Consider the following 24,401-nt stretch of genomic DNA (forward strand, 5'->3'; position numbering starts at 1 on the left):
AAAAAAAAAAAAAAATTTCTTTATTTTATTATTGTCCCTATGGGGGTGATAAAGGGGGGGGGTTTATTTATTATTTTTTTTATTTTGATCGCTGTGATAGAACCTACCACAGCGATCAAAATGTACCTGTAAGGAATCTGCCGGCTGGCAGATTCGGCGGGCGCACTGAGCATGCGCCCGCCATTTTGGAAGATGGCGGCGCCCAGCGAGGAGACGTATGGACACCGGGAGGATCGGTAAGAATGAAGGGGTGGTGGGGGGGTGGATCGGAGCACAGGGGGGGTAATCGGAGCACAGGGGGGTGAATACAAACAAGGAGGGAGCGGACAGGAGGACGGGGGAGCCGGCAGGCGGACGGAGGGGACCGGACCCCATAACGGAGGACTGGGGGGGGCGATCGGCGGGTGTGGGGGGGGTCACTTGAGTATTTCCAGCCATGGCCGATGATATTGCAGCATCGGCCATGGCTGGATTGTAATATTTCACCAGTTTTTTAGGTGAAATATTACAAATCGCTCTGATTGGCAGTTTCACTTTCAACAGCCAATCAGAGCGATCGTAGCCACGGGGGGGTGAAGCCACCCCCCCTGGGCTGAAGCACCACTCCCCCTGTCTCTGCAGATCGGGTAAAATCGGAGTTAACCCTTTCACCCGATCTGCAGGGACGCGATCATTCCATGACGCATACGCTGCGTCATAGGTCGGATTGGCACAGACTTTCATGACGCAGCGTATGTGTCAAAGGTCGGGAAGGGGTTAAAATGCGCGCGAGTCCAGCCTCCTGTGACATCACGGCTTGTGATTGGTCGCGTCGCCCATGTGACCGCGACGCGACCAATCACAACGCCAGAACGTAATTTTAAAATCCTGAAGGACCTGAAATTACGTCACGGCTTGCTGTGATTGGTCGCGTCGCGGCCACATGGGCGGCACGCGACCAATCACAAGCCGGGACTTCACGTAAGGAAGGAAACGCGCGAATTTTAAGCAAACAACGCTGCCGGTTCCCTCGGTAAGGTGCAGGCTGCGTCGGAGAGGTGAGTATAGCAATATTTTTAATTTTAATTCTTTATTTTACACATTAATGTTGTTTTGATACCGATACCCGATACCACAAAAATATCGGATCTCGGTATCGGAATTCTGATACAGCAAATATCGGCCGATACCCGATACTTGCGGTATCGGAATGCTCAACACTAATCATGGCTCCAACACAAGAGATGTCAATTGAAACAAAGGAGAGGATTATCAAACTCTTAAGAGGGTAAATCATCATGCAATGTTGCAAAAGATGTTGGTTGTTCACAGTCAGCTGTGTCTAAAATCTGGACCAAATACAAAAACAACATGGGAAGGTTGTTAAAGGCAAACATACTGGCAGACCAAGGAAGACATCAAAGCATCAAGATTGGAAACCTAAAGCAATATGTCTCCAAAACAGGAAATGCACAACAAAACAAATGACGAACAAATGGGTGGAAACTGGAGTCAACGTCTGTGACCAAACTGGAAGAAACCACCTAAAAGAAATGGGATTTACATACAGAAAAGCTAAACAAAAACCATCATTAACACCTAAACAGAAAAAAACAAGGTTACAATGGGCTAAGGAAAAAAGCAATCCTGGACTGTGGATGACTGGATGAAAGTCATATTCAGTGATGAATCGCGAATTTGCATTGGGCAAGGTGATGATGCTGGAACTTTTGTTTGGTGCCGTTCCAATGAGATTTATAAAGATGACTGCCTGAAGAGAACATGCAAATTTCCACAGTCATTGATGATATGGGGCTGCATGTCAGGTAAAGGCACTGGGGAAATGGCTGCATTACATCTTCAATAAATGCACAAGTTTATGTTGATATTTTGGACACTTTTCTTATCCCAGCAATTGAAAGGATGTTTAGGGATGATGAAATCATTTTTCAAGATGATATTGCATCCTGCTATAGAACAAAAACTGTGAAAACATTCTTTGAAAAAAGACACATAAGGTCAATGTCATGGCCTGCAAATAGTCCAGATCTCAATCCAAATGAAAATCTTTGGTGGAAGTTGAAGAAAATGGTCCATGACAAGGCTCCAACCTGCAAAGCTGACCTGGCAACAGCAGTCAGAGAAAGTTGGAGCCAGATTGATGAAGACACTCATTAAGTCCATGCCTCAGAGACTGCAAGCTTTTATAAAAGCCAGAGGTGGTGCAACAAAATACTACTGATGTTTTGAAGTGTTTTTTTTGTTTGTTTGTTTTTCATGATTCCATAATTGTTTCCTCAGAATTGAGTGATTCCATAATTTTTTCCCTATGCTTGGTTAAAAAAAAGTAACCATTACTGACTACCACATTTTTTGTTATTGATTTCTTTTAATGTTTCTTAAAGCCAGAAAGTTGCCATTTGAAATGACTTTAGTTTTGTGCCATGTCTGTGCTCTGCTTTTTTTCCACAAAATTGAACAACTGAATGAACATCCTCCAAGGCCGGTGATTCCATAATTTTTTCCAGGGGTTGTACATTGTGTGAAGAACATAAATTGTTATGCCAAAGTATGAAATATATCCAACATGCTGAAAATATATAAAATATTCTTAAAACTGTCATTCTGACAGCTTGGGTAGAAACTATAAACTGTTATAAAATGCAGTTCTACTATTCAAATAATTTTCTTAACTTCAATTATTTTAAATGTTCTTTTCATCTATTTTAGGGGAGGACATAGTAAATGCATTCTTATGATTACACTCACATGCGAATACAACCTTTTTTGTGTTGAATTTAATCAATCGATGCATTTTTCACAGGCCAAACCGTTAATCTAGTTCTAGCACTTTATTGTGTGAAGGAGATCTTTACTTTTTAAATATCTTCTCTTTCTTACAGTACACTTTCTATTTCTGAAGTCTGAATTATTATTCTGTTTATGAAAATATTATACCAAAGGATTAAAGACATAATGAAAAGCATATACTAAAGTGTGTTACTTTTTGCTCAAGTTTCAATTTAAATAGTACTGTACTTTTGCCACTTTTCAGCTACATGTCACTAAATTCTCTTACATGAATATTCATAATTAAGAGTAGATTGTTATTCATACCCTAAACTTAAACACTCTTTATCTTTTTAATGTAATTTTAATCAATCAATTTTGTCTTTAAGATATTAATTTTTAACATAGAAATTATCATATCATGCACCATTTTGCCCATGAAACAACTATATGAAATCTTTAACATTTTCCAAATTGTAGAAATCCATAACATAATTTAAGCTTTTGCTCAGCATATGCCAAATTAATGCAGAGGAATACAATTGTTGTCTCAAGTATTCAGACAGAATCAATGAAGACAAAATTACAATTGAAGTATATTATCATTGAAGCATTCATTTTACAAGGAAAAACCTTTAGAGTGCCTGTGGCTTGGTGAACTGTAGGAAACATGTGTGCCAATATACAGGCTTAGGATATGGAGTAAAAGAGATGATAATGGGAACAACTCACATATACAGTTAAGAATGTCTTTGATTAAATCAGGCATAAATATAGTAGGTTATCTCATTATACTCTGCATATGCAGAAAGTTGCCAATCAGCGGTTTGGGCGGGGTTATATAGAGCTCAGCAATCAGATAACTGGTTATCTGCAGCAGATGAAACAGTAATTTTATTAAAACAGTAGCATTTAGCCCAGTAAATTATACATCACCGGAATCAGGGTTTCTAACCCTACATCATACTACTATCAGATTGCAAAGCAAACAACTGGTGAGAAATTCATTTTAAAGGGGTAGTTAATAGAGGAAGTCTCCTATTGAAAATTTCCATCTCTTGGCCAGAGAAGAGACTTGTTGCAAAGTGCATCTCTGGGACCTGGAGTTCCTTTTTGCCCTTCATTACACAGACAGTAAATTGATTTGAATTCACACTGTCATGCCTTATTTCCATAATTTCCCCAACAGCTAATGACTAATTTCTTTGAATCAAGGGAGAGACCATTGTAGTCTGACAAGAAGCCCTTTTAACATGTGGATATTTTTCAAAGCAAAGGACTCCTTTAAGTAGATAATTTATTATTTAATGACCTTTGGAGCGATCTTGAGCCAATATGACTTGATGGAGGACCGATCTGTAGGAAGATCGATCTTGTCTAGATAATAAAAGTAATAATTGTAATTTATCAAAGATGTATCAAAACTACTTAAACTGTAGTGATTCATCAGGTTAGTTCCACTATATATTATGCCATATTTCTGAATGCTACATTTGGTTCTGAATTAATTGTCCATGCTATTTTATATAGGGTTATAAAAAAATAATAAAAAATTATAAAAATAAGTCATAAAGGTAAGTCACATTAAATGTTTTCCTGATGAATAATATAAATGACATTATATTTTCATGAATTAGTTGATTAAGCTTTACCTACCTGATTGGTAAAGATGGATCCCCTGCATCCCACCAGTCTTTTGGAGGGCTTATATACATGCACCAGAGTTCCCAGCTGTATCCATGTGCTGAATTTTCATATCTCTGAACTTCAAATGTATCTTGCTTAATATTGTCTATTGAGGGTAAAATTACTCTCTTTCGATTTTCTTGTATTCGAGACAAAACTGGCTCTGCCCTGTAAAATGAGTTGTGATTAAGATAATTTTCATAAAATTTAACAGTCAGTAGCTATGGCATACAACTACAAAAAGAAAAAGAAAAGTAAACTACTTATTTTATGATAGCAAATCTAGAGGTTATGGCTTAATGATAAATAGATTTATTAACTGGACAGACATTTACTGTAAAACTCGAAAAACAGTTTTGATTCCAGCTCTGCTTTATTATGCCAATACTGAACACTCCAATTCATCTCTTAAACATGTAAATTGTGAATTGCAAAATTAGTCCATGAAATATTCACTTTACTAAGATTACATATTAACATAGGTAGCAAATTAACTAGAGTTGGTGGGAATCAGGTTGCACCAACCTGTTCATTGGCCAAGTCAGTAATCCGTGGCCACAGGATGGGAGACATGAGAACTGCCTCTTACCCAATTATCAAGTTGTGTCAAGTTAGCTAATCAAAAGAAGAACTGTGGATGTAGTTACATGAGAAGCAATTTTCATTGTTCCCATCCTATGGCCACAGATTATTAAAGTGGCTGGTGGATAGGGTCATTCAGAATGATTCTTGCAAACTCTAAAATTACCAATATCTAACTCTTGGTAAAATTGGTTGTGAAACTTATATGCATAGTATTCACACATTTCCAATTAATGCAAAATGTTATGTTCTTCTGAATCAACCACCATAGTGTAAAAATATAGTTTTCATGTCATGAACCTCAAAATTATATCTAAAAGAATAGTCTGGGAAAAAGTCTCAACTGCTGTGTTTTGATCCAGGTCAGAGGCCTCTCACCCAACTAAATCAGATCTCAAACTTTGCACTGATGAGGGGCAGTACCCCAAAACACACTGTCTGCAAATTGAGATTCTGGTTTTGGCTTTTATTCTAAGTCACATGAAAAGGGTCGATAAATGGTCGATATTGACTTTTAGGATTGCTACTTTCTATAGCTGGCACTAGCGTTCTGGTCCTGTTCCTTGCTGAAGAGACAATTTGCATATTTCCCATAGGACCATTGTGGCTTAAAAGTCTCCTCATCTTGGCATGCTTGACCTGCCTTGTACATGGCATAGAAATTTAAAAAATAACAAGGAGATATTATATTACCTACTAGGTGTCTCCTTATAACAAAAAATAAAAAATATGACAATTCACAGAAGGAAAATAAAATCTAGAGATGTAGGTTCTTGACTAGTTAATATTTTAATACCAAAATAATAGATGCATATAAAAAGATACACAAGCGGAAGCACAAGAATATTTATGCTTATAATTAGCAGCAATGACGTTACAAAAGAAATGTACTGTATTTTATTGATCAATTAGCACAAAAATTTCCACATTGAAGACTAATAACACAGAAAGAATTTTTTTGACTTTCCAATTAGGAAATACTTGTGTAATCCATCTGGAATCTTTATTAAAAGAACAAATCATGTCCAAATAGCATAGTGGCTAACAAAATATTCACACTCTAACATATGTTATAAAACTTACTTCACATTAATGAAATCCATTGGAAACTTTCAGCTCCTTTGTAACTGTTCCATTCAGATTGCAATAACATTTATTCATTTAGTAAGATTTCTCTTTGAGTTGACAGTTTTTTATCTAAGTTCTTTTTAAAGGGATCCTGTCACCAGGTTTTCCCAATATAGACTAAGGTCACCATTTTACCGCATATGTTATAGTAGTCTAGCAACCTGCATGCAAGCCCCCAGCCCCCTCTGCATATCCCAAAAAATATCTTTTATAATCCCATCATATGGCACGGTCCAATGAGCATCTCTGGTCTTGCTCTGTGTCTCTTCAGTCCCAATAGCTTTTTGCTCTGCTTCATGTGGATGATGAATAGTACTGTAATGTGCTTGTGTTGGGAAAAGACAATAAAGCATTGATGACCCAGAGTAGTTCCAAAGCAATGTTCACCTACACAGGAGCGAAATTTGGGGCATCCACATGAAGAATGCATCATACACATGATGCAAGGCAGCAGGACGGCGATTGAGGAGAGAAAGACTGAACCGTGCCATATGAAAGGATTATAAAGGGTATTGTATCGAATATGCAGAGGGGCTTTCGGACTTATGTGCAGGTGGCTAGCCTGTTGCAAAAGAGGCATCAAAGGTGATTACCTTTGTTTCTATTTGGAAAATCTGCTGACTGTAATTGGACAATTGTCAAAGTTAAAGTAATCCAATCAGGGAGAAAAGGCCATGATCACAATTGATCACAGAACTACAAGTACTGGAGTAGCATTTCTTATGTAAAAAAACAGCACTTTTCATGAATCAAATGCCTGTGACCACACTCTGTCCTGCCCTGGGCCAAACCAAGATCTGCCCATTTCAGTCGATATGATCCAAAAATGGAAAGACAATGCCAAAAGCACTGAGAAAAAAACTGCATCTTTTCAAAGTTTTTATGCTAGCTATGAGGTGAAAAACGTTGCTGAATTGGCCACTATGCATAAATCACAGTGGGACTTACGGAACCCAGAATAAAAAAGGAGTATTTCTCCGCCAGTTGGGTGTTTAGTTATATGCCTGTTAGGTTGATGGAGTAAAGTTAGAAAGAAATTGGTTGTTTGTGGTCAAGCTGCGACAAAGTTGGAAAGATGTAGAAGATTTTGAGGGGGCAGTAAAAATTACAGTGCAATGCTGTAAAACCAGAAAGTGAAGCTGCTGGAACTGCAAAAATTGGGACTAACCTTTACCAACTGTAGCTTAGTTGGGGTTTTGCAATTAAACTTGCTGCTCCATACCTCTTTAAGGTCCTCACCTCCAACACTTCATTACTTGACTTGTTTTATTTTATACTATCAGTGACCTGGTGAAATCATACTACTGAGGATTACTGTAAGGTGCCTCAGTCATGACGGCATCTTTTTAGTCTGCACATGATTTCTGAAGCCGATTTAATGATTTGTGTATAGTGCGCATATCTTATGAACCATTTCTTTATACTTATTTTTACTTTAATAAAAAGATTGACTCTTTTCAGTTAATTTCATCCCGGAGGGCGGTTTCGTATTAAAGAAACAAACTTTATTCACCTTTCCCAGGCCTCCATCAAGACTTAATCCCTGCTCCCAATGATTGACATTGGCTGTGTCGCTAACATCGGATAAATCAGTGAGCTCATTAGTTCTGACAATGTAGAAAGAACTCCAAGCACAGAGCTGCTGAGCTCACTGATTGCCTGCCGCACTGTAGAAGTAGACCGGAGCAGCAGTTAATTATAAGTTGTTCTTAAGTCAGCATACGGAATATCTAAAAAAGTAATTATATCACAGGAGCATTATCACTATTTTTCTTCAAGCAGTCTCAGCTTTGTGGGGTTGATGGAAGTGGAATTTTAACTAGGATGTTTGTAAAAAAAAAAAAGACTAGTAAGGTTTTCACTTGAGTTTCCTTTAACCCCTTCATAACCTTGGGATTTTCCGTTTTTCGGTGTTCCTTTTTCGCTCCCCTCCTTCCCAGAGCCATAACGTTTTTATTTTTCTGTTAATATAGCCATGGGAGGGCTTATTTTTTGCGAGACAAGTTGTACTTTTGAACAACATCATTGGTTTTACCATGTCGTGTACTAGAAAGTGGGAAAAAAATTCCAAGCGTGGTGAAATTGCAAAAAAAGTGCAATCCCATGAGTGTTTTTTGTTTGGCTTTTTTGCTAGGTTCACTAAATGCTAAAACTGACCTGACATTATGATTCTTCAGGTCATTTCAAGTGCATAGACACCAAACATGTCTAGGCTATTTTTTATCTAAGTGGTGAAGAAAAATTCAAAAGTTTGCTAAAAAAAAAAAATTGCGCCATTTTCCCCATCACATGATCGGGCGTCAGCGATGCGTCGGCATAGTAACCAGAGGTCTCCTTGAGAACTCTATGGTTGCTGATGCCGGCTTGCTGTGAGCGCCACCCTGTGGTCGGCGTTCATAGCAAGCCTGTAATTCAGCTAAATAGGAGCGATCTGATGATCACTGCTATGTAGTAGAGCCGATCAGGCTATGCCAGCTTCTAGCCTCCCATGGAGGCTATTGAAGCATGGCAAAAGTTAAAAAAATGTTTAAGAATACATGAAATAAATAAAAAAATATAAAAGTTTAAATCACCCCCCTTTCGCCCCATTGAAAATAAAACATTAAAATAAAATCAAACCTACAAGTATTTGGTATCGCCGCATTCAGAATCGCCCGATCTATAAATAAAAAAAGGATTGACCTGATCGCTAAACGGCGAAGCGAGAAAAAAATTTGAAACGCCCAAATTCCTTTTTTTTTTTGGTCACCGCAACATTGCATTAAAATGCAATAATGGGCATACAAAAGAACGTATCCGCATCAAAATGGTATCACTAAAAACGCCAGCTTGGCATGCAAAAAATAAGCCCTCACCCGACCCCAGATCACGAAAAATGTAGACACTACGGGTATCGGAAAATGGCACAATTTTTTTTTTTTTAGCAAAGTTGGAATTTTTTTTCACCACTTAGATAAAAAGCAACCTAGACATGTTTGGTGTCCTTGAACTCGTAATGACCTGGAGAATCATAATGGCAGGTCAGTTTTAGCATTTAGTGAATCTAGCAAAATAGACAAGCAAAAAACACGCATGGGATTGCACTTTTTTTCCAATTTTCTAGTACATGACATGGTAAAACCAATGATGTTGTTCAAAAGTACAACTTGTCCCACAAGAAATAAGCCATATTGAAGGAAAAATAAAAAAGTTATGGCTCTGGGAAGGAGGGTAGTGAAAAATGAACACGGAAAAGCGGAAAATACCAAGGTCATGAAGGGGTTAAACGTGGTCTTGATTAAACGCTTTTCTGAGTTTCAAAGAACTCCTTCATCAGGAAATACCACGATGAAGGAGTTCTTTGAAACTCAGAAACATGTTGAATAAAGACCACTTTTATTAATACCTTTGGACTACATGATTCAGCAGCGCAGAATTTGACCATATTCTCCTACATTGTATTCTCAACGGTCGGTCCCTTGTGGATCCGTGGATCTGCGGCAGCGAATCTCTCCAATGCTTGTCTTAAGCTATGTCTGGTGAGTGCTTTCACCTTGCTTTGACTGCTTAATCTCGAATAAAACCCTATTGCGCTCTTTTCCTCCAACAGTTTTTATAATAAATCATTATGAATAAATTTTCAGCCAACTGCACGATACTTTTTAAATTGCGTACAGATGAAAATATCTTGGCACAGAAATAACATTATATATTTTACTGTTTAATGTTTAACTACCATGGATACTATATTTCCTGTAAGATGAATATCATTACAAAATATTTATTCTGTTTACCTACCATCCAGCTGTAAATTCAACATGTGCATCAAAAAATCCAGTGATTTGTCCAGTTGCAACTTTCCAGCCTTCAATCCGAGCTCTAATTAATCCTTCTCTTTTATGATTTCGGACTACTTTAACTAGACCAGGATATCTCTTGTGAACATATTCTTCTAAAGGACCTTTTAACTCCTCTGGGAAGAAAAGTAACAAAACATACACATATCATAAATACATAAACAGAAAAAAAGTTGAACATTTTCTCAGATAAGTTTTTTTAATTAATTTTATTGAACAAATGGAATATTGTTTCTTGAAATTACATTGAATCTACAGTATTATTTTCCTATTATCTTAACCCCTTTCCGACATCTGTCGTGTATGGATGGCACACACCATAAAAAATAAATAAAAAACATGGCAAAAAATATGCTTTATCATCATACTGCTGAAAAAAAGTGGAATAAAACCCAATCAAAAAGACGAATGTAAGTAAAAATGGTATCTCTGAAAACATCATCTTGTCTAGCAACAAAACAATCCATCATATGCACACGTGGTCAAAATTGTTGGTACCCCTCGTTTAAAGACAGAAAAACCCACAATGGTCACAGAAATAACTTAAATTTTACAAAAGTAATAATAAAAAAAATTATAAAAATTAAAAATTGAAAGTCAGACATTGCTTTTCAACCATGCTTCCACAGAATTTTTAAAAAATAAAACTCATGAAATAGGCCTGGACAGAAATGATGGTACCCTTAACTTAAAATTTTGTTGCACAGCCTTTTGACACAATCACTGCAATCACTGTACACCTCTCAACAGGTATTTTGGCCCACTCCTCAGGATCAAACTGCTCCAGTTGTCTTGTGTGTTTTGGGTTAATATCCTGTTGCAAGACCCATGACCTGCCATTGAAACAAACTTTCTGACACTGGGAAGCACATTTCTATCTAGAATACCTTGATAGTCTTGAGATTTCATTGTACCCTGCACAGATTCTAGACACCCTGTGCCAGATGCAGCAAAGCAGCTCCAGAACATAATAGAGCCTCCACCATGTTTCACAATAGGGACAGTGTTCTTTTCTTGATAAGCTTCATGTTTCAGTTTGTGAACATAGAGCTGATGTGCCTTGCCAAAAAGTTCAATTTTTGTCTCATCTGTCAATAGGACATTCTCCCAGAAGCTTTGTGGCTTGTCAACATGTAGTTTGGCAACTTCCAGTCTGACTTTTTTATGATTTTTTTTCAACAATGGTGTCCTCCTTGGTCGTCTCCCATGATGTCCACTTTGTCTCTTACAATGACGGATGGTGTGATCTGACACTGATGCTCCTTGAGCTTGAAGTTCACCTTTAATCTGTTTAGAAGTTTTTCTGGGCTTTTTTGTTACCATTCATATTATTTGTCTCTTTGATTTGTCATAATTTTCCTCCTGTAGCCATGTCCAGGGAGGTTAGCTACAATCCCATTGATCTTAAATTTCTGAATAATACGTACAATTGTAGTCACAGGAACATCAAGCTGCTTGGAGATGGTCTTATAACTTTTACCTTTAACATGTTTGTCTAATATTCTTTATAATCTCCTGAGACAAATCTTTCCTTTGCTTCCTCTAGTCCATGTTGAGTGTGATACATACCATATCACCAAACAGCACAGTGAGTATCTGTAGCCCTATATACAGGCCTACTCACTGATTCCAAGATTGTAGATGCCTGTGATGCTTGTTAGTGGGCACACCTTGATTTAAAATGTCCCTTTTGTCACATTATTTTCAGGGGTAACATCATTTATGTCCAGGCCTATTTCATGAGTTTTGTTTTGTTTTGTTTTTTAATTCTGTGGAAGCATGGTTGAAAAGCAAAGTCTGACTTTCATTTGTTTATTTTCATAGATTTTTTATTTATTATTACTTTTGTCAGATTCAAGCTATTTCTGTGACCATGGTGGTTTTTTTCTGTCATTAAGTGAGGGGTAACAACAATTTTGACCACGTGTATAACTCTGTCAGCAGAAAATTAAAAAAGTTATAGCTCTCAGAATAAAGTGATGCAAAAATAATTATTTTTTTTTCTAAAATAGTTTTTATTGTGTAAAAGAGCCAAAAAGTAAAAAAAATATAATTGTGGTATCACTGTAATCATACTGTCCTCAAGGTTAGCACTGTATTAACCCCTTCCCGACCTGTGACACAGCGTATGCGTCATGAAAGTCGGTGCCAATCCGACCAGTGACGCATATGCTGTGTCACAGAATGATCGCGTCCCTGCAGATCGGGTGAAGGGGTTAACTCCCATTTTACCCGATCTGCAGAGACAGGGGGAGTGGTACTTCAGCCCAGGGGGGGTGGCTTCACCCCCCCGTGGCTACGATCGCTCTGATTGGCTGTTGAAAGTGAAACTGCCAATCAGAGCGATTTGTAATATTTCACCTATGAAAATGGTGAAATATTACAATCCAGCCATGGCCGCTGCTGCAATAGCATCTGCCATGGCTGGAGACCCCGATCTGCCCCCACCCCACCCCACCGATCACCTCCCCAGTTGTCCTTTTTGCCCCGATCTCCGTTCCGCTCCCCTCCTCCCTCCTGTCGGCTCCCCGGTCCTCCTGTCTGCTCCCCAGGTCCTCCGATCCCCCCCCCCGTGTTCCAATCCCACCCCCCCATACTTACCTAGCTCCGATGTCTCTCCCGGTGTCCGGCCGTCTTCTTCATGGGCGCCGGCAGATTCGTTCCTGCACATTTTGGTCGCTGTGATAAGTTCTATCACAGCGATCAAAATAAAAAAAATAGTAAATAAATCCCCCCCTTTATCACCCCCATAATAAAATATAGAAAATATAATTATTTTTATTGTTTTTCCATTAGGGTTAGCGGTAGGGTTAGGGGTAGGGTTAGGGGTAGGGTTGCACTTAAGGTTGCACTTAGGGTTGCACTTAGGGTTGCACTTAGGGCTAGGGTTGCACTTAGGGTTGCACTTAGGGCTAGGGTTGCACTTAGGGTTGCACTTAGGGTTGCACTTAGGGTTGCACTTAGGGCTAGGGTTGCACTTAGGGTTGCACTTAGGGTTGCACTTAGGGCTAGGGTTGCACTTAGGGTTGCACTTAGGGTTGCACTTAGGGTTGCACTTAGGGCTAGGGTTGCACTTAGGGTTGCACTTAGGGTTGCACTTAGGGTTGCACTTAGGGCTAGGGTTGCACTTAGGGTTGCACTTAGGGTTGCACTTAGGGCTAGGGTTGCACTTAGGGTTGCACTTAGGGTTGCACTTAGGGCTAGGGTTGCACTTAGGGTTGCACTTAGGGTTGCACTTAGGGTTGCACTTAGGGCTAGGGTTGCACTTAGGGTTGCACTTAGGGTTGCACTTAGGGCTAGGGTTGCACTTAGGGTTGCACTTAGGGCTAGGGTTGCACTTAGGGCTAGGGATGCACTTAGGGCTAGGGATGCACTTAGGGCTAGGGTTGCACTTAGGGCTAGAGTTGCACTTAGGGCTAGGGTTGCACTTAGGGCTAGGGTTGCACTTAGGGCTAGGGTTAGAATTAGGGTTAGAATTAGGGTTAGAATTAGGGTTAGGGTTGGAATTAGGGTTAGAATTAGGCTATGTGCACACGGTGCGGATTTGGCTGCGAATCCGCAGCGGATTGGTCGCTGCGGATTTGTATCAGTTTTCCATCACATTTACAGTACCACGTAAACCTATGGAAAACCAAATCCGCTGTGCCCATGGTGCGGAAAATACAGCGCGGAAACGCTGCGTTGTATTTTCCTGCAGCATGTCAATTCTTTGTGCAATTCCTGTTGTGAATTTGGTTTTTGGGCTCCCCCGGTGGTCACTGGTGGTACTGGACTTGTGTGCTTCACTTTCTCTGTTCACCTGTTTCCATCAGGATATGGGAGTATCCTATTTAGCCTTGCTGCTCAGTTATTCTAGTGCAGGCCATCAATGTAACCAGAGCCTTTCTGTTGCATGTTCCTGCTTCTAGACTACTATCAGCTAAGTTGGACTCTTAGTCCTAAGTTTGTTTTGCATTTTTGTTCCAGTTCACAGTTATGTTATTTTTCTGTAGCTGGAAGCTCTTGTGGGCCGAAATTGCCACTCCGGTGTCATGAGTTGACACATGAGTCTTAAAGTAATTTCGGGATGGTATTTTAATAGGGTTTTCAGCTGACCGTGAAGTTCCCTATTGTATCTTCTTGCTATCTAGTAAGCGGACCTCGCTTTGCTGAACCTACCTTCATACTACGTATGTCTTTTCCTCTGAACTCACCGTCAATATATGTGGGGGGCTTCTGTCTCCTTTTTGGGGGAATTTCCCTAGAGGTAAGCCAGGTCTGTCTTTTCCTCTATTAGGGTTAGTTAGTCCTCCGGCTGGCGCTGGGCGTCTAGGGATAAAACGTAGGTACGTCACCCGGCCACTGTTAGTTGTGTGATAGGTTTAGCTCACGGTCAGCTCAAGATTCCATCACCCAAGAGCTGTTCTGTTATTTATGTTCTCTGACTTTCCCTTGCCATTGGGAACCATGACAAATTCCGCAGCGTTTTACACCTGCTCCATAATAGGAATCCGCAGGTGAAATCCACACAAAAAACACTGGAAATCCGCGGTAAATCAGCAGGTAAAGCGCAGTGTGTTTTACCTGCAGATTTTTCAACAACTGCGGAAAAATCCACACAAATCCGCAACGTGAGCACATAGCCTTAGGGTTAGGGTTGGAATTAGGGGTAAGACTAGGGTTAGGGGTGTGTTGGCGTTAGGGTTGTGGTTAGGGTTGGGATTAGAGTTAGGGGTGTGTTGGGGTTAGTGTTGGAGTTAGAATTGAGGGGTTTCCACTTTTTAGGCACATCAGGGGGTCTCCAAACACGACACGGCGCCACCATTGATTCCAGCCAATCTTGCGTTGAAAAAGTAAAATGGTGCTCTCTCTCTTCCGAGCCCCGACATGTGCCCAAACAGTGGTTTACCCCCACATATGGGGTACCAGCGTACTCAGGAGAAACTGGTCAACAACTTTTGGGGTCCAATTTCTCTTGTAACCCTTGGGAAAATAAAAAATTGTGGGCTAAAAAATTATTTTTGAGGAAAGAAAAATGATTTTTTATTTTCACGGCTCTGCGTTATAAACTTCTGTGAAGCACTTGGGGGTTCAAAGTGCTCACCACACATCTAGATAAGTTCCCTTGGGGGTTTAGTTTCCAAAATGGGGTCACTTGTGGGGGGTTTCTACTGTTTAGGCACATCAGGGGCTCTGCAAACGCAACGTGATGCCCGCAGAGCATTCCATCAAAGTCTGCATTTCAAAACATCACTACTTCACTTCCGAACCCCGACGTGTGCCCAAACAGTGGTTTACCCCCACATATGGGGTATCAGCGTACTCAGGAGAAACTGGACAACAACTCTTGGGGTCAAATTTCTCCTGTTACCCTTGGGAAAATAAAAAAATCAGGACTAAAAAAAATTTTTTTGAGGAAAGAAAACGTATTTATTATTTTCACGGCTCTGCGTTATAAACTTCTGTGAAGCACTTAGGGGTTCAAAGTGCTCACCACACATCTAGATAAGTTCCTTTGGGGGTCTAGTTTCTAAAATGGGGTCACTTGTGGGGGGTTTCTACTGTTTAGGCACATCAGGGGCTCTGCAAATGCAACGTGACGCCCGCAGAGCATTCCATCAAAGTCTGCATTTCAAAACGTCACTACTTCCCTTCCGAACCCCGACGTGTGCCCAAACAGTAGTTTACCCCCACATATGGGGTATCAGCGTACTCAGGAGAAACTGGACAACAACTGTTGGGGTCAAATTTCCCCTGTTACCCTTTGGAAAATAAAAAATTCAGGGCTAAAAAAATTTTTTGAGAAAAGAAATTTTTTTTTTTATTTTCATGGCTCTGCGTTATAAACTTCTGTGAAGCACTTGGGGGTTCAAAGTGCTCACCACACATCTAGATTAGTTCTTTGGGAGGTCTAGTTTCCAAAATGGGGGCACTTATGGGGAAGCTCCAATGTTTAGGCACACAGGGGCTCTCCAAACGCGACATGGTGTCCGCTAATGATTGGAGCTAATTTTCCATTCAAAAAGCCAAATGGCGTGCCTTCCCTTCCAAGCCCTGCCGTGCACCCAAACAGTGGTTTACCCCCACATATGGGGTATCATCGTACTGAGGACAAACTGGACAACAACATTTGGGGTCCAATTTCTCCTGTTACCCTTGGGAAAATAAAAAAATTCTGGGCTAAAAATCATTTTTGAGGAAAGAAAAATTATTTTTTATTTTCACGGCTCTGCGTTATAAACTTCTGTGAAGCACTTGTTGGTTTAAAGTGCTCAATATGCATCTAGATAAGTTCCTTGGGGGGTCTAGTTTCCAAAATGGGGTAACTTGTGGGGGAGCTCCAGTGTTTAGGCACACAGGGGCTCTCCAAACGCGACATGGTGTCGGCTAACGATTGGAGCTAATTTTCCATTCAAAAAGTCAAATGGCGCGCCTTCCCTTCCGAGCCTTGCCATGCGCCCAAACAGTGGTTTACCCCCACATATAAGGTATTGGCGTACTCAGGAGAAATTGCCCAACAAATTTTAGGATCCATTTTATCCTGTTGCCCATGTGAAAATTAAAAAATTGAGGCTAAAAGAATTTTTTTGTGAAAAAAAAGTACTTTTTCATTTTTACGGATCAATTTGTGAAGCACCTGAGGGTTCAAAGTGCTCACTATGCATCTAGATAAGATCCTTGGGGGGTCTCCTTTCCAAAATGGGGTCACTTGTGGGGAAGCTCCAATGTTTAGGCACACAGGGGCTCTCCAAACGCGACATGGTGTCCGCTAACGATGGAGATAATTTTTCATTCAAAAAGTCAAATGGCGCTCCTTCCCTTCCGAGCCTTACCTTGTGCCCAAACAGTGGTTTACCCCCACATGTGAGGTATCAGTGTACTCAGGAGAAATTGCCCAACAAATTTTAGGATCCATTTTATCCTGTTGCCCATGTGAAAATTAAAAAATTGAGGCTAAAATAATTTTTTTGTGAAAAAAAAGTACTTTTTCATTTTTACGGATCAATTTGTGAAGCACCTGGGGGTTTAAAGTGCTCACTATGCATCTAGATAAGTTCCTTGGGGCGTCTAGTTTCCAAAATGGGGTCACTTGTGGGGGAGCTCCAATGTTTAGGCACACGGGGGCTCTCCAAACGCGACATGGTGTCCGCTAAAGATTGGAGCCAATTTTTCATTCAAAAAGTCAAATGGCGCTCCTTCCCTTCCGAGTTCTGCCGTGCGCCCAAACAGTGGTTTACCCCCACATATGAGGTATCAGCGTACTCAAAACAAATTGGACAACAACTTTTGTGGTCCAGTTTCTCCTTTTACCCTTGGGAAAATAAAAAAATTGTTGCTAAAAGATCATTTTTGTGACTAAAAAGTTAAATGTTCATTTTTTCCTTCCATGTTGCTTCTGCTGCTGTGAAACACCTGAAGGGTTAATAAACTTCTTGAATGTGGTTTTGAGCACCTTGAGGGGTGCAGTTTTTAGAATGGTGTCACTTTTGGGTATTTTCAGCCATATAGAACCCTCAAATTGACTTCAAATGTGAGGTGGTCCCTAAAAAAAATGGTTTTGTAAATTTTGTTGTAAAAATGAGAAATCACTGGTCAAATTTTAACCCTTATAACTTCCTAGCAAAAAAAAATGTTGTTTCCAAAATTGTGCTGATGTAAAGTAGACATGTGAGAAATGTTATTTATTAACTATTTTGTGTCACATAACTCTCTGGTTTAACAGAATAAAAATTCAAAATGTGAAAATTGCAAAATTTTCAAAATTTTCGCCAAATTTCCATTTTTTTCACAAATAAACGCAGAAATTATCGACCTAAATTTACCACTAACATGAAGCCCAATATGTCACGAAAAAACAATCTCAGAATCGCTAGGATCTGTTGAAGCGTTCCCGAGTTATTACATCATAAAGGGACACTGGTCAGAATTGCAAAAAACGGCAAGGTCATTAAGGCCAAAATAGGCTGGGTCATGAAGGGGTTAACAATATTACTTGTTAGGTGTGGGGATTCTTCTGCTGCACAGGATAGATCCCAAGCCTTATCTTCCTCTGCAGTTTCCCATTCTGTTCCGACTGCAGTGGATGTTGCTCAGCAAAGACGTTGGTCCCAGCATCTTGCTCAGACTCAGTCTGAGAGCATGGTTACCACTGCCTCTCCGGGTTCAGCTATGGTAACTAATAATTGACTGCAGCCAGTGACCTCTTCTGAGACTAAGACCACAAAAAAGAAAGAGACAGCGCCTCTTTTGTGGTCTTGGTACTGTCCGGGATGGGCTCCCTGGTTTTGGACGTGCACCCTTGTGTCCGCTGAGACCTTCAATCTTTATTATATAAAAGGTGCAGTTTTGACTTTCTTTTGTTTTGACTCTTCTGAGACTAAGTCCAGGTTTCGCTCTACTGGGCATGCTCGTGAGGCAACTTCTCTTTGGTTGTCCGCCGTCTCTTGTTCAGGTTCCTGGTCTGGCTCCGGATTGGCCCGTGGGCAAGGTCCTGTGTGATTGACAAAATTTATAAAAGGATAATTTATGCTCTGTGTGTGTGAGGAACCTAATGGTACTGTGGACTCTGTTGTATGCGCTCCGGGCAGGCCTAGTGCCTTTAGAATTCCGGCTTTTCTGGATAGGAGATTGTGTGTATGAATTCAGGGCTGGCATTAGGCCTCTAGAATTCCGGCTTCTCCGGAGAGGAGTTCTATGTGTCATTGGAGTCCACTACCGGTTCCCCTGCCCCAGTGGGGCTTGCGTACACCTGTGAAGCTAACAGGGTTCGCGTTTAGTGCCAATATCTCTCTGCGGCTATGTGCCTATAAACATAGCTCTGCCGCAGAGTTTCTGTCCCGTCACTGTGAGCGATTGGCACAGCCATGTGCTTCTCTGCTGAGGGACGTTTAACTCAGTGTGAGTCAGTTATGCTCGCTGCTTGTGTCGCCATTGTCCTCTTAGCTGCAGTATACCATCTCTGCATGGTGGACCCCGGGTGGCGAACACTCTTTATTATCATATCTTATTTAGTGTGTTCCACCGACCCTAACAGTATCTTAGAGCCAGAGACTGGCGAGCAATGGCAGATGAACAGCGATTACGGCAGTACATCCAACAGCTTGAGGGCAGGTTGTTTGCTCTGGGGCATTCAAATTCAGCTGTGGATATTGCAGCAGTAGGAGCTCATGCTGCCTCTGAAGCTGTGTCTCGAATGTCCACTGCAACCTCAGTTCCATCCATTTCTTGTCTCCCTCTGCCTGATAAGTTCTCAGGTGACAGTAAGACCTGTAGGGATTCTTGAAGCAGTCGTCTATACATTTGAAGCTACTGGTGACTCGTTTCCCATCTCAGCAGGCCAAGGTGGCATTCTTGATCTCCCTTTTGTTGGACAGAGCATTAGAGTGTGCAATGCCACTGTGGGAGCACAATGATCTGGTGGTGCATAGCGTCTCGTTCTTCCTGAGCGCTCTGAAGCAGGTCTTTTTGGGGCCTTGCATCACTCATGATACCGTTCTCCAATTGCTGACTTTAACTCAGGGCTCAGCCATGGTCAGCCTGTAAACCATCCATTTCTGGATTCTTGCCTCTGAGTTACAGTGGCTGGATAGAGTTCTTATCTGTTTTCTGGAAGGAATTGGCTGACTATGTGCTCTAGCCGTTACGGAGATTCCTGCCACGCGGGAGGAGTTAATTTCTGTCTCCACATGCATCGACCGTCATCATACCGAGTGAGGTTTGGAGCAAGCTGAGTGTTAGCAGAGGTTTCAGCTTGCGCCAAACTTTGCCAAGCCTCTAGAATCTTTGGTCCGGGTTTTGAAGTCACAGGACGCCATGGACGTTTCTCGTGCTGCTTCCAAGTCTCATCCCTCTCAAGCATCTCCAACCTGCTATGCTTGTCGGCAACTTGGTCATTTTGCCAACAAATGTCCTCAGCAGCAGGGAAATGACAGTGCCTAGTGGCTATAAGAGGCTCAATAGACACGGCAAGTTTTTCCTCCAAAATTACTTTCAAAGTGACACTGTCCTATGGCTCAATATCTCTATCGTCACAGACTTGCATGGATTCTGAAGCAGTGGGTAATTTTATGTCCTCATCCTTTGCCCTCCAGCATGCAATACCTCTGGTTATGCTCTCCAATTCAGTTACTGTCAGAGTGGTGAATGGTTCTACACTACCCTCTCAGATCACCCATCAAACCATACCCCTCTCCCTTGAAATCTCTCCCAACCATCAGGAGATAATTTCCTTGCTTGTCATCCATGACGGTATTGATGAGGTCTTGCTGGGTATGCCCTGGTTGTGCCACCATTCTCCTCATATCGATTGGGCCACAGGGAGAATACTGGGTTGGAGTAAGGCATGTAAGAGACAGTGTCTCAGGTCCAGGTTGGCTCGTCTGCATATCTGGCCGTGCTCCCCAGGCACTATTGGCAGCTTGCAGATGTTTTTTCCAAAAAAGCTGCAGAGACTCTTCCTCCCCATCGCCCCTATGATTGCCCTATTGATCTGATTCCTGGGACCGAGCCACCTCGGGGATGTTTGTACCCTCTGTCACTACCCGAGACGGAGGCAATGTCTGATTATATAAGGAAGAATCTAGCCAGAAGCTTTATTAGAAAATCTGTGTCTCCAGCGAGAGCTGGATTTTTCTTCGTTCAGAAGAAAAATGGGGAGCTCCGGCCATGTATAGACTACAGGGGTCTGAATGCAATTATCATCAAGAATAAGTACCCTTTACCTCTCATTTCAGAGCTCTTTGACAGGTTGAGGGGCGCTAGGGTATTTACTAAATTAGATTTGCGTGGTGCATATAACTTGATACCGATATGTGAGGGATATGAATGGAAGACCGCATTTAACACACGGGATGGGCACTATGAATACTTGGTGATGCCCTTTGGTCTGTGTAACACCCCAGCTGTCTTCCAAGACTTTGTCAATGACATTTTCCGGGAGTTGTTGTCCACCTCTGTGGTTGTCTATCTGGACATTGTTGTCTTCTCTCCAGATATTGAGACCCACTGGAGGGATGTCTGCAAGGTCTTTGAATTCCTGCGTGCCAATTCACTGTACGCTAAGCTAGAGAAGTGTGTGTTTGAGCAGGGGTCCTTGCCTTTCCTAGGCTATATTATCTCGGCCAAGGATTTGACCATGGATCCTGCCAAACTAGAGTCCATGATGAACTGGCAGGAACCACATTCCCTTAAAGCAGTGCATCGCTTTATGGGGTTCATTAACTATTACTGCCAGGTCATCCCACATTTCTCTACCTTAGTAGTTTTCTCTGGTAGCCCTCACCAAAGAAAGGAGCTAATCCCAAGTTGTGGTCGAAGGAAGTCTCCAAGGCTTTTACTTTTAACTACATGTTACTATGTCCAGGCGTGTGTCTCCTGTGCCAAGAATTAGCCTTCTCAACAGAAGCCTTCAGGCTTGTTATATGCCCTGCCGGTGGCAGATAGGCCCTGGGAGATGGTTGGGATGGACTTCATTGTGGGTTTGCCCAAGTTCCGTAATAATACTGTCACTTGGGTAGTCACCGACCATTTCTCAAAGATGGTACATATAGTTCCTCTTCCGCATATACCTTCGGCACGGGCTTTGACTACGCTTTTTGTGAAGCATGTCTTCCGTCATCACGAAATGCCTGACAAGATAGTCAGCGACCGGGATCCTCAGTTTGATTCTCGGTTCTGGAAAGACCTCTAACAGTTGCTCAGTATTGAGCTTAATCTGTCTTCTGCATACCATCCCAAGATGAACGGATTGGTATAGAGGGCCAATCAGACTCTGGTCACATACCTATGACATTTTGTCTCTGCCAGGCATGATGATTTGGCATCTTTACTGCCATGGGCAGAGTTTGCGCTTAATAATGCCGTCACCGATTCTACTGGGCAGACACCCTTCCTCCTCAATTATGGGCAACATTTGCATGTTCTTGTCCCTATGCCCATCTCATCCTCCGATTCCAGAGTAGAGAATTGGGCTGTACAGGCTCGGGATATCTGGCATTGCACACAGGATGCCATTAAGGCCTCTAAGGAGAGAATGAGGGTCTCTGCGGATGAGCATCGCCGTCCCGCTCCTGTCTTTGCGCGCGTCGATTTAGTGTAGCTCTCTTCTCGTAATATCAAGCTGTGCTTAGAGTCCACTAAGTTAGCTCCTTGCTTTTTAGGTCCTTTTAAAGTCCTTAAGCAGGTAAACTATGTGGTGTATTGCCAGTCCCTTCCACCGTGCTTGAATATCACCGACACCTTTCACGTCTCCCTCTTGAAACCTGTTCACATGTCTCGGTTTTCTGAATCTTCTCCTGAGACTTCGGGTACATTCTCAGACAATTTTGAGGTGAACGGGATTGTTGGTTTCAAGGTGGTGAATGGTAAAAAAAAACATTTGGGTCGACTGGAAGGGTCACGGTCCCTAGTATAGGACCTGGGAGCCGGTTGAGCATATCCATGCTCCTCAGCTTATTGTGGCTTTTGAGCATAGCGAGGCTTGCTGGGGAGGGGGCAGCAGGAGGGGGTTAATGTTAGTTGTGGGGATTTTTATGCTGCACAGAATAGATCCCAAGCCTTATCTTCCTCTGCGGTCCCCCATTCTGTTCTGACTGCAGTGAATGCTGCTTAGCAAAGACATTGGTCTCAGCCTTTTGCTCAGACTCAGTCTGTAAGCATGGTTACCACTGCCTCTCCAGGTTCAGCTATGGTAGCTAATAACTGACTGCAGCGAGTGACCTCTTCTGAGACTAAGTCCAGGTTTCACTCTACTGGGCATGCTCGTGAGGCGACTTGTCTCTGGTCGTCGGCTGTCACATGTTCAGGTCCTGGTCCGGCTCCAGATTGGACCGCGAGCAAGGTCCGGTCTGATTGACAAATCTTTAAAAGGATCTTTGGCATCAGTGCGCTAACTTCATTTATGATCTGTGTGTGAGGAACCTAACAGTACTGTGGACTCTGTTGTATGCGCTCAGGGCTGGCCTAGTGCCTTTAGAATTCCATCTTTTCTGGAGAGGAGATTGTGTGTACGAATTCAGGGCTGGCATTAGGCCTTTAGAATTCCGGCTTCTCTGGAGAGGAGTTCTATGTGTGCTTGGAGTCCACTACCGGATCTCCTGCCTCAGTGGGGCTTACGTACACCTGTGAAGCTAACAGGGTTTGTGTTTAGCGCCATTATCTTTCTGTGGCTGTGTGCCTATAAACACAGCTCTGCTGCAGAGTTTCTTTCCCGTTGCTGTGTGCGATTAGCACAGCCATGTGCTTCTCCGCTGAGTGATGTTTAACTCACTGCTTGTTTTCCCATTGTCCTCTTAGCTGCAGTATACCATCTCTGCACGGTGGACCCCGAGTGGCGAATGCACTTTATTATCATGTTATCATATCTTATTTAGTGCGCTCCGCTGACCCTAACAATTACCACACGTGGAAAGGCATTAAAACCCCCCCAAAAATTTCCTAAATTTCTGTTTTTTGTTAATTCTACCTTACAAAAATTGGACTAGAAAGCGATTTAAAAATGTAATTTCCGTGAAAGTTGTACCAATAAAAACATCAACTCGTCCCGCAAAAACAAACCCTCACATGTCTCTGTCACACAAAATCTGGAAAAATTATAGCTATCTAAATATGGGGATGCAAAAAATTATTTTTGCAATAAAAAGAGTCTTTTAGAGAGTGACACCAGCCAAACATAAAAAAAAACTAATCAAATCTGGTGTCGCTGTAAAAATACAGCAACAGCAAAAGGAATTCCATAAAAAAAATAAAACCAATCCTTGACCTGCTAATGATTTGTTCTTTCTGCATCCAAAAAATCGCAGTATGACTAGGCTCACATTTATCCTGCGCTCCATGCTGAGCGCTTACATTGGGTTTTGTGCAAATCTCTGAAATGCACAATTCACATAGAACGCCTGATGGAAGATTAAAAAGGCAGATGGAGTAACTGTGGACTTTCTCTGATCTGTGATCCGGTGATGTCCGCCTTTCTAGGCATGCATAAAAGCGTGGTACGCCTCAGTTTTGTGCACTTCTGAAGTAAGGACAACGCTGAATAGAGGCCAGATGGAGTCCAGTGTACCTCTGCTGCCTTATTATAGTGAGTTGCTCCCTCGGGGTTTTCATCAGTATCATGTCACTTGGAAATTTAGATGGAAACCCTGATATAAGTGCTCAGTGCAGAGTGCCAGATAAATATGATCCCAAACTTTCTGTAAAATGTTCCCAATAAAAGCTTCAAATCAGTCCTCAAAAAAGCAAGTCCCCACTCAGTTCTGTCATCTGCTAAATATAGCGGTCTTTCACGTCACTCTTAGCACAAAGTCTCTAGAAAATCACTATGGCTCCTTGCCCTCCAAAAGAAATTCAGCAAATTATGAGCTCCCAAATACAAATACAAATGCCCCCTTCTTTCTGAGCCCCACAATGTGACTCAACCACATT

At 41.7% G+C, this 24,401-nt stretch overlaps 1 protein-coding gene across 1 annotated transcript in view; it reads right to left on the reverse strand.

Annotated features, from left to right (window-relative positions):
- Positions 1 to 24,401, reverse strand: part of GALNT17 (polypeptide N-acetylgalactosaminyltransferase 17) — an 828,236-nt gene that overhangs the window by 363,760 nt on the left and 440,075 nt on the right. Inside the window, exons 4-5 of the mRNA XM_077296430.1 lie at positions 9,943 to 10,117; positions 4,426 to 4,623 (exon numbers count right to left, since the gene is read on the reverse strand). Coding sequence (XP_077152545.1) covers positions 4,426 to 4,623; positions 9,943 to 10,117 — 373 coding nt within the window. The remainder of the gene's footprint in view (positions 1 to 4,425; positions 4,624 to 9,942; positions 10,118 to 24,401) is intronic.

The sequence above is a fragment of the Ranitomeya variabilis genome, chromosome 3 (assembly GCF_051348905.1).
Source record: "Ranitomeya variabilis isolate aRanVar5 chromosome 3, aRanVar5.hap1, whole genome shotgun sequence".
In the NCBI taxonomy this organism is placed as follows: domain Eukaryota; kingdom Metazoa; phylum Chordata; class Amphibia; order Anura; family Dendrobatidae; genus Ranitomeya; species Ranitomeya variabilis.